The sequence below is a fragment of the Acipenser ruthenus genome, chromosome 49, assembly GCF_902713425.1.
Source record: "Acipenser ruthenus chromosome 49, fAciRut3.2 maternal haplotype, whole genome shotgun sequence".
Classification (NCBI taxonomy): domain Eukaryota; kingdom Metazoa; phylum Chordata; class Actinopteri; order Acipenseriformes; family Acipenseridae; genus Acipenser; species Acipenser ruthenus.
This window is the reverse complement of record NC_081237.1, coordinates 7,012,049-7,023,057: the sequence shown is the minus strand read 5'-3', so window position 1 is coordinate 7,023,057 and position 11,009 is coordinate 7,012,049. Positions and strand designations below refer to the sequence as shown.

Here is an 11,009-nt window from a genome sequence, read left to right as displayed (position 1 = left end):
CTATAGGACCTCGTTTGTTTTACGTCTCATCCGAAGGATGGCGCACAAGGAGGTTAAGTGACTTGCTCAGGGTCACACACACACACACACAGAACTAAAGAACACTCGCTTTGCCATATTTTTTTTTTTTTGTCAAATACAGTTTCTAGGAACCAATGTCAACAGGAACAAGGAGAGGTCCGTTTTTTTCTGCAGCACAGAGGTCTCTGATTGACAACCACAGGCTCCTATCATAAGGCAGCAGGGCGCGGAATCCGAACAGTTGTGAAAAACGAGCCAATGATAGAAAGGCGTGGGGTTTCGTGACAGCCAATTAAATGTTAAGGGTGGGGCTTACACTCCGCGTAAACATGTGAGCTGCTATTAGGAGCGTGTGAAAGGAACGAGAGTTTTAATTTTAGGTTGTAGTTGTGTCTATATAATATTATAATATTATAACTCGTGCTTCTGTATACATATTGTTTGTCGTCTAACCGCGCTTATCATAATTCAACATGCTGAAACACAATATTATTACAAAATAACAGAGAACACTGGAGTTTAGATGTACTGAAATGTCATCTTACTAACGAGCCACTGTGAATGGTGATATATATGTGCTCTGAATGGGAGTTAACTGTATTTGAAACGTAACACACACCTGCTTTATTGGTGCAAATGGCAAAAATGTTCAGAATGATTTCTGGAGCGCTTGTCAGACGCTGTTCGGGTGTCGCAGCGGGGTTAAGGTGTGTTGCTGTTCGTTGTGATCTGTCTGAATCAAATGATACACGCAGCGGCGTACAAAATAATGGAAACACCTGCCATAGTATTATTAGTTTGTCGACATTCAGGAAGCTGTTGTTTAAACACATGTACCACGCCTCCGGTCAATTTGATTGCATTTTAGAAATAGGCCTACTGAAAGAAACTTAATAAATTCGACGACAGCGCGGTTTCGTCTTTTTCAGTGTCTGCATGAAAGATATTTGAAGACATTTAACAAGACATCTGTTCTAGACTGTCGTCGTTTAATTCATTAAGTTTTTTAGTACAGTATTTTTAATTTTTTTTTTTTTTTTTTAGCACTGTTGCGTGTTATGGATGAATATTGCCGTGGAACAGAAATAACACTGCCATTATGTATTTTGATTGAATCCGCCGCTTGGGTTGCTGATGTGTACAGGAACTGATGCCTTATTGAATCAGTCCGGCTGTTACTGAGCTGTGAATCCACACTCCTGTTCTGTTCTGTTCTGCAGGTTCGCTCTGAGGCCCCTGTGCAGTGCTCCTGGCCCAGGATACTGCCCCACCATCTTCGCGCTGTCCTCGGGCCACGGGAAGTGTGGGGTGGCAGTGATCAGAGTCAGTGGCCCAGCCTCGGCCAGTGCTCTCCGCAGCCTCGCTGGGATGAAGCAGGCACTCCCAGCCCCCAGAACCGCTGTGCTGCACAGTCTCCTGGACCCCGGCACAGGGGAGCCACTCGACCGGGGGCTGGTGCTCTGGTTCCCAGGTCAGTGATTGAGCAGATCTTCAAAAACAGCAAGCGAAAGACAAAACCGGCAGGGGCTGATTCTCCTCATCACGCTGTAGCGGACCCTACCGGCCAGGCTCCTGGTGAGCTCGGGCCAACACCTGCAGCTGGCTCTTGGCTTCCAGAGGCTGGTAGCTCGCTGACATCCGCTCTCGAGTTCCTGGGTGTAGAATAGGAAGCTGGCTCTGTCGTGGGATCGGAGGACGCCCGCTGAACCTTCAGTTTTCCTGAGCTGTGTGGGGAATTGCTGTGATGAGGGGAAAAAATAGATAAATACATTTTTAAAAAAATGTAAGAACACAGCAAGCGAAGAAGCAAGGAAGAACTGACAGCTGTTGTGCAGTCCAGTTAATAATGTTGTACTATTTAGTTTTGGGAGGGGAGTAATATAATATAATATAATATACACTCACCATTTAAATAGGAATATAAAAATGCCATAGTAAGTCATCGCTCCTGTCACGTTCATGCCTCATGTTGTGGGGTTAAAAATCCTGGGAGGTTGAGGGGAAACACCACTAAAGCTTGGTTTCATGCTGGTTTTTCACACTCGCTGCCTCTCTGCAGGTCCGCACAGCTTCACAGGCGAAGACTGCGCTGAGTTCCATGTGCACGGGGGTCCAGCAGTGATAAGCGGAGTTTTACAAGCCCTGGGTAAGAGAAAGAAGGAGGTTTATTATCCTGCTGTTTTGCTGCTATATACTGCCTCTTGAATCCTCTTGCGATGCTATGTCAGGTTTTGGCAGCTAGGGGGCGCTGTAGGATAAGCAGGGTTTTCTGAGTGGGTTTTTTTTTTTGTAGGATAGGATAGTATATACTGTCTGATAGTAGGACTGTCGCATCCAGATGCTTGAATATATGTATATACATGTGTGTATATATATATGTGTGAACATAATTTAGATCTTATATTTAACATCATGTAATCAAACAAACTACACAATGATATCGCAAAAGTCCAGACACTGTAATAGCAGTACAGTATTTCATGTTAGATTTTGAAATGTCACATTTTAGAATGTGTCAGTGTATGGAAAACTACAAAGTGGGTACGTAACTCAATATGTTAACGTAACATTATTCAGCAGGTTTCATTCGACTTCATGAAGCAACGTTACTTAGTTCTATAGAGTGATGCGACACTTTTGTAGCCGGAATTGGCATGTGTGCGATTGAGCAACGTGAGTCCGGGTTGATAATGTGTGCCTGCAGAACGGAGAACTCAAAAGCAAACACAAAACCATTTTACTTTCCCAAAGGAAGCCTGCCCGGCCTGCGCCCCGCTGAAGCTGGGGAGTTTACTAGACGTGCCTTCCAGGCGGGGAAGCTGGACCTGACTGAGGTGGAGGGGCTGGGGGACCTGATCCACGCTGAGACGGAGGCTCAGAGGAGGCAGGCCCTGCGGCAGATGGCTGGAGACCTGGGGCGACTGTACCAGGGCTGGAGCCAGGCCCTCACGCGGGTACAAGCACTACAGTCAGGCACACCATGAGAGCTTCCCAGCACAGCCCTGCGAGCGCACCTAGAGGCTGGTTTGTACTCTAGTGGTGCAGTCATCCCCGGGGGCGATTTCATGTGTTCTCAGCTCTGGTGGTCACAAGACTGAAGAATTAATCTTTACTCTTGAACTGAACACCATCTTGCCATTGGAGGCTCTCAAGCAGAGACTGACAACTAATCAATCTCAAAAGAGCTGGGTTCAAAGCCAGACCTCATTTTATCAGTACCCCTTTAGAGACAGGGATGGAAATAAGACTCCTATTGCATAGTGGTTTCACCATTTCCAGGTGTCATACTACGAGCTTGATTAGCCACAGTGTATTGGTAACAAGCTCAGGTGTGTCTAATTATTAAACTCATGGTAAAACCAGGAATGGATCAAACTGCTATGCAATGGGAGTCTTATTTCCATCCCTGAGGCATCTCAATGAATTCGTTGCTGTGTCGCCCTGGTAATAACCCCTGGAAAGCTGGGCTGCTGTTCAGGCTTGTCTCTGTCTGGCCCTGCTCGGGTGGGGGGGGGGTGCAGTTTAGATCCCTAGTCGAGGAGGCAGGATATCCTGTCTTGAGTGCGGGTTGAGAGCCGGGGGGGGGGGGGTGGTTTATTCACCTCTTTGTGTTGCAGTCCCGTCCCAGCTGTAAAGCTGCGTAAATGCTGACCCTCGCCGTGGCGCAGATGGAATCTAATTCAGGCTTTCCTGGGGAAACCGTTTCCAAAAAGCAGCTCTGTTTTGATTGCATTTATTTCCATGAAAGCCTGTGATTGCGGTCTGACTAACCGGGTTGCTATTCGCTTGATGGGAACGTGGAAAATGTTTTATTTTTCATGAACTGCAAGGTGACTGTCGGTTTGGATACTGTGTGGAAGCCAACAGCTGGCTGTTGCTTTTTGCAATTGCACGTTTTGAATTTAAATAGATGGGGAAAGCTTTTCACAGTGAATGATGCTGGTTTAAATGTACTTCCCTATTTTATCCCTATTTTAGAATCTGGCTCACATGGAAGCTTTCATTGATTTCAGTGAAGATGAGAATATTGAAGAGGGCGTTTTAAAACAAGGTATCCTTTCTGTTCTGTGCATGTTACCCCTTATCCAAAAAAAAAAAAAACAATTCATTCAACACCGTCCTGTTAATCTCCCCAACCATGGATAACAAATGTAGTCCTCTGTCAGCAGCCTGGCAACTCCTGAGACAAAACGATGCAGAGTGCTTTGTGATTCACGTTGGCATGAGCCACAGCCTTGCTCTTATCTTAATGAGAGTTTTTCCTTTGTGTTCTGTCAAGAGGAAATGCACTTCAAAAGTTTAATTGGACCAACGGATAGTCCTGACAGACCAGAAACAAGCAAATATGAACATGCAAGAAACAGCCGTCTCTCAGTCTTCTGAATAATCAATCCTCAGTCTTTTAAATCTGTGTAACACTTCAAGAAACCTCTTAGTCCCGCAGGCAGTCGTTTTGGCTGCCCGCCGTCATATCACACCAGAAAACAGAAGCGTGCGTTTACTGGAATAAGAAGAGTCTTGAAGTTTGAATTTATGAAACTGAGGCCCGACAGTTGCTTGTATTTTTCTCGTTGTTTTTTCACATTTTTTTTTTATCGTTACTTAATCATTTCCTGTATTCTTCAAATGTTTTATTTTAACTTTTGTATTGTTATTATTTATTGATATTATTATTATTTATTTTTAGTCATTTTTTTACTACTTTTTGATATTGCAAGCTTCTTTCTGTTTTAACTAACATGTTAAAGCTCTTTGAGGTACTGTCTTATGAAAGGCACTATATAAATGAATGCACTGAATTGAATTCTGCTGTTTGTGTAAGTCTCCAATGTGTGTACTGCAGTGAGGCAGTGCTCCCACAGTCTTGGCAGCAGCTCCAGGATTGACTTTGCCCCTCGTGTCTCTGCTCCCCCTAGTGGACGTCTCAGTCGAGCAGCTGCGGGAGGAGCTGGAGGCTCACCTGAGGGACGGGCGGCGCGGTGAGCGGTTACGCAGCGGAGTTCAGGTGGTCATCGCCGGGGAGACCAACGCGGGGAAGAGTAGCCTCCTCAACACCATCTGTAAGGGGGCTTTGCACTGTTCAGACAGCTGCAGGACTGTGAGAGGGTCTGAGGATCATATTCACAAAGCTTTTAACACCATCCGTAAGGGGGCTTTGCACTGTTCAGACAGCTGCAGGACTGTGAGAGGGTCTGAGGATCATATTCACAAAGCTTTTAACATCATGCGAAGGGGTTAAGAAAAATAAGAAAAAACATTCAGATAGAGAGAGAGAGAGAGAGAGATGTGTGTGTGTGAGAGCTTTATTGCTGATTTCAGACTTTCAAACAATTACAATGCACAAACAGCACAATAAAAACGTGTGTGGTTCAAACTTAATCAGCAGCTTACAGAGATCTAAGGATAGTATAAATAAGTCATATCTATTTGTTTATGTGGGCTGAGGGAGAAGCATTGGCAGGAGGTTCTAAGCAATTCCCTGATATGATCTTTAAAACCAGAGAAGGAGAGATTATCAGATTCCATCTTCATGCTGTGATGGAAACAATCCTGTGACTTCGAGAGTTGATGTGTAAAAGATAATTCTCCCGGAGGCGTTCGAACCCTTGGACCAGCCAAATGAACAGAATCCAGAGAGTGTAAGCTATAGCCAGTGCTGGTCTGCCAGAGCAGTCAAATAAGGAGTTGCCAAACCTTTAAAAACCTGAAACACAAAACAACACCAATGAAAAATCCTCCGGTTCATAGCTGACTTGTGTTAGGACAGCGCCGGGAGAACGACCTCAGATTGGTCTCGTCAGGGTTGCTGTTGATAGATGGGAAATTGGGAGAGGCTCGGAGAGAGAGCACATCCTTTCTGTGCGAGGAGTTTCAATTGAGCTGTCACGCTGAGATATACATCTTGTGAGTGACCCCCAGGAGAGCCAGGACCTTCAAATCCTGAGAGCCAGGAAACAGAGTCTTAAAGGGGCCTCACAATGGAGGGAAGGTGAGGGGGGGCTCCCTGATCTTGCATAGAGGTTTTCTGAATCAGTTTCCTTTAGCACAGTTATTTTTAAAATTACTAATGGCGCAGCTTTTTTGTAGCCAGGGTTGTTATTGTACATATCTACGCAATCTCCTAGTTCATTTTAAATTGAGAAATAAAGCTACAGTATAAAACAGCTTCAGTCCTAGGGGTGGGGGGTGTTTGACAGGTGACCCTAGGCTGGTGCTCACTGTGGGGTCGTTTTCCCGGTCATTACCAGGCCAGCGGCCAGCGGCTATCGTGTCTCCGGTTGCCGGGACGACGCGGGACGTTGTGGAGACGCCGCTGGACATTGGGGGCTTCCCTGTGCTGCTGAGCGACACGGCCGGACTGAGGGACACTGGGGACAGTGTGGAGAGAGAGGGGGTGAGGCGGGCCAGAGAGAGGTGAGGAGGGGAGGGAATGAGGAGGTGGAGGAGCTGGGGAGAGATACAGGTGTGGGGGAGGGGGAGAGCGGCATGTGGCCAACAGAGAGGTGAGGAGGGGAGGGAACGGGGAGGTAGAGGAGCTGGGGAGAGATACAGGTGTGGGGGAGGGGGAGAGCGGCATGTGGCCAACAGAGAGGTGAGGAGGGGAGGGAATGGGGAGGTAGAGGAGCTGGGGAGAGATACAGGTGTGGGGGAGGGGGAGAGCGGCATGTGGCCAACAGAGAGGTGAGGAGGGGAGGGAATGGGGAGGTAGAGGAGCTGGGGAGAGATACAGGTGTGGGGGAGGGGGAGAGCGGCATGTGGCCAACAGAGAGGTGAGGAGGGGAGGGAATGGGGAGGTAGAGGAGCTGGGGAGAGATACAGGTGTGGGGGAGGGGGAGAGTGGCATGTGGCCAACAGAGAGGTGAGGAGGGGAGGGAATGGGGAGGTAGAGGAGCTGGGGAGAGATACAGGTGTGGGGGAGGGGGAGAGCGGCATGTGGCCAACAGAGAGGTGAGGAGGGGAGGGAATGGGGAGGTAGAGGAGCTGGGGAGAGATACAGGTGTGGGGGAGGGGGAGAGCGGCATGTGGCCAACAGAGAGGTGAGGAGGGGAGGGAATGGGGAGGTAGAGGAGCTGGGGAGAGATACAGGTGTGGGGGAGGGGGAGAGCGGCATGTGGCCAACAGAGAGGTGAGGAGGGGAGGGAATGGGGAGGTAGAGGAGCTGGGGAGAGATACAGGTGTGGGGGAGGGGGAGAGCGGCATGTGGCCAACAGAGAGGTGAGGAGGGGAGGGAATGGGGAGGTAGAGGAGCTGGGGAGAGATACAGGTGTGGGGGAGGGGGAGAGTGGCATGTGGCCAACAGAGAGGTGAGGAGGGGAGGGAATGGGGAGGTAGAGGAGCTGGGGAGAGATACAGGTGTGGGGGAGGGGGAGAGCGGCATGTGGCCAACAGAGAGGTGAGGAGGGGAGGGAATGGGGAGGTAGAGGAGCTGGGGAGAGATACAGGTGTGGGGGAGGGGGAGAGTGGCATGTGGCCAACAGAGAGGTGAGGAGGGGAGGGAATGGGGAGGTAGAGGAGCTGGGGAGAGATACAGGTGTGGGGGAGGGGGAGAGTGGCATGTGGCCAACAGAGAGGTGAGGAGGGGGAAGGAAATAGAAAGCTAGGGTCAGTAGAGGGGTGAGAAGGAGGGGCAAAAGAGAGATGGGAAGAGATCGTGAAAGATGGAGAGGCGGCTAGAGAGTAAGGGAGGCCAATATAAAGTGCATGTTTTTAAATGGGGAAAAATACAGTAATTTTAAAACACAACATTTTGTGTTCCGTTACCCCTTGATTGCAGTAGCATGTGAATTAAATTAGGCTGGCAAGGAGTTCCCACTGTAGAGAGAAGTGCAGTCAACTCATTCAGTGTGGTGGAGAGGGACAGGAAGGAAGGAGACACCGACGTGTTTAATTTGTGAAGCGGCAGGAAGGAGGTAACGAGCGGCTCTTCCTGTCGCCAGGGTGGAGCAGGCGGACCTGACTGTGGCCATGCTGGATGTAGCAGTGGTCCCCGAGGACCTCACGAGGGTGCCCCATTTCCTGCCTGAACACCTGAGGAATGTCCTAGGTGTCATCCCGAGACCCTGCGTACTGGTCCTCAACAAAACTGACCTGCTGACCGGGGAACAGCTGGACAGCCTCAGAGGGGTCCTCGCCCGGGCTGCAGGGCTGCCCCCCGTCTGCCTGCTGTCCTGCACAACGGGAGACGGACTGGAACACTTCCTTGGGGTCCTTCAAAAGCAAGTAGAGAGCATGTGAGTGTACTCTAGGACTGTCCTAGGTAGGGTTACCATATGACTCTGTGTTCACTGGGACAGTCTGGGTCAATTCCGGCTTTTCAACTCGCATCACAATGGTACATTTTACCTGTCTCATGTACTGTTTCTTTAAGGTTCCAGGAAATACCAAGAATGTTATTTACTTTGATTTGGTATCACAACTTACTTTCACATTCTCACTTGGGAACTAAAATGACAATCATCTGGTTTCACAGACCCCTCTATTAGCAGGCAAGGTTTTCCAATATTAGAGCTCATCTGGGTCTCTGAGAGCATCTTTAAAGCAAAGCAAAGCGCTAGTGTTTACTGTGAGGTTCAATTGAACCCCTATCTGTGTTTGTTCGGTCTTACTGTAGCCTCCTATTAAAAGTGTACTGTAATATACTGTAGTAAAAGCATACCAAAGGTATAATAAGGCATACAAGGTTTGCAGGTAATAAAAAGGCAAATCACAGTAAATATACAGTATCTGTGAAACCAGATTCATTTTGATTTACTTGATTGTGAAGCGCTTTGAAATTGGCTTTGCCATGAAAGGCGCTATATAAAAATTTGATTGATTGATAATCATGGGAGACTGCAAAGGTAAAGCGCAGTGGTGATGTTTTTATAAGAATCCCTGATTGCTTCTGTCTCCCTGTCAGGTGTGGAAACCCCCTGGTGGGCGCCCCAAGCCTGACCCAGGCCCGCCACCGCGCTCACCTGCTCAGGTGCGTGGAGGCGCTGGCACAGTACCGACACTACCGGGAACTGGACCTGGCCCTGGCTGCAGAGGGGCTCCGCCTTGGCCTCACCAGCCTGGGCAGAATCACCGGCAGGGTGGGTGCAGAGCAGATCCTGGACCTCATATTCAAAGACTTCTGCATTGGCAAATAGGAAAAGCCACTGGCCTGGAGCACATGACCACGGCACGCTTGCACAAGCTGGAAGTGCATGCAGGATGCCAAGCCAGGCGCAGCTTAAAGCTGAGGGTTGCTTATTGTTGAGAGCCCTCAAAGCTGCTGCTCAAAGATTATTATTCTACTTCATTGTCAGCCTTCACCAGTTATTGTTGACAGTGTCCAATAGTCACAGCTTTGACCGGTTTTTCAATAAAAAACAGAAATTGCTTCAATTCTGTTTCGCGTTTTGCTCCCACTGGATTTTCTCTCCAGTCTTTGCTGTTAAAGCAAAGTACTGAACGACACATTTGAGATCAGGGATGGAAATAAGATTGCTATCGCACAGCATTTGCACCTGTGACAGGTTTTACTACAAGCTTGATTAGCCACAGCATGTATAGGTAATAACAAGGTGTGCCTTATTAAACTCTATAGTAAAACCAGAAACAGATCAAACTGCTGTGCAACGGGAGTCTTCATTTCTATCCCTGAAGATGCTGGGAACCTGCCACGTAAAGCCTAACTCTCCTCCTGGGCCGCGGCTATCTCGAGGGCAGGATGCCTGGGTGAGGTCAGCTCTGTCCGCCAGCAAAGAATGACTGACTGACTGTCTGGGCTGGATAGAATAACACAGAGTGTTAAACAAAGGATTTCCTGAGGATGCACAGAGCAGTGCTGGAGAAAGAGCTCTGTCACCTGGCTCTCTCGCAGTCACCAGCCAGCACCAGCTTCTCTCACATACGTGTCGTGAATCATTCGCACAGCATCTTCCTGGCTTTCCCCTTGTCAGACGCAGTCGCAGAATAGGAAGCTTAAGACTGGAAATCAAAGTAAAAATCCTGAATGGCATTGTACTTTACAGAGCGTCGAAGTTTAACTGAAAAGGGCCTGTTTTTATAGAGTTTTTTTTTCAAAAAGTGAACTCATATGTAGTATCTTGATATATGGTAAACGGTGGTATGTCAACCTTGTAAATCAATATTCATAGAAAGATGGCTGTAAATACTGCAGAAAGGCTCGTCTGGAAAATACAAATATCCATCTATGTTCTGCAAGTTATGACATTATGGAGGTCAGCAGGGATATATGCTTAATGAAGCATGAAATATTACAACGCTGTTCTATAGACACTTGCGCTTAAACCAGATCTGTTTGAGTGGTGTAATATACATTGGCTCCCACATAATGTTGACAGTTCTATTCTTGCCTGGATGTATAGACGCCGTGTCCGTGACTCAAGTGTTGGGATTTCCGTGTACTAGCATCTATGGGAAGTATTGTTTTCTCTTATAAACAGTGCAGTTTGTATACCTCCCACCCATCCGTCTGGCTTGGATGCCTGACAAGCTGGCTTCTTTAAATAAATATTATGTTCTTTGAGGCTTCCGAGCTGTAAACATTTCAATGCATCTTACCTGGCCTTTATCTTGTTTAGAGTATAAAAGCAGTGTTTACTTATTATATTGGTACACTGAGGTGGTATTACAGCTATGGCCAGAAGTCGAATGAAACCTGCTCAATAATGTTACTCTTAATATACTGAATTACATACCGCTTTGTAGTTTTCCATAGTCTTTACAAAAAATTGAAAAATGTGACATTCTGTAATCGAACATGAAATAGCACCACTGTTATGAAAGGACGTCTCAATCCTAAAATTCTAGGTGATGCAAAACTTTTGGCCATAGCGATTAGAGCTACAGAACAGGAAACTAGTGCTGTTTGTTTTATTGCATAGTCTCCTGAGGGCTCCGATATTCAATAGATCTAAACAGAACTGGAATAACCCAGCAGCTACCAAACAGCTTCTGAAGAAACTACTTGGAAAGGTTCTGCTGCAAAAATTAGAAAA

General features: G+C 47.5%; 1 protein-coding gene across 1 annotated transcript; it reads left to right on the top strand.

Moving 5' to 3' along the window:
- Positions 1–314: 314 nt before the first annotated feature.
- Positions 315–10,538, top strand: LOC117966236 (tRNA modification GTPase GTPBP3, mitochondrial-like). The gene is made up of 9 exons (XM_059015147.1): positions 315–728; positions 1,242–1,492; positions 2,081–2,167; positions 2,773–2,975; positions 4,000–4,072; positions 4,938–5,081; positions 6,270–6,435; positions 7,959–8,252; positions 8,921–10,538. The coding sequence occupies exons 1-9, from the start codon at positions 658–660 to the stop codon at positions 9,150–9,152; spliced, it is 1,521 nt and encodes a 506-aa protein (XP_058871130.1). The 5' UTR covers positions 315–657; the 3' UTR covers positions 9,153–10,538.
- The last annotated feature ends 471 nt before the right edge of the window (positions 10,539–11,009 follow it).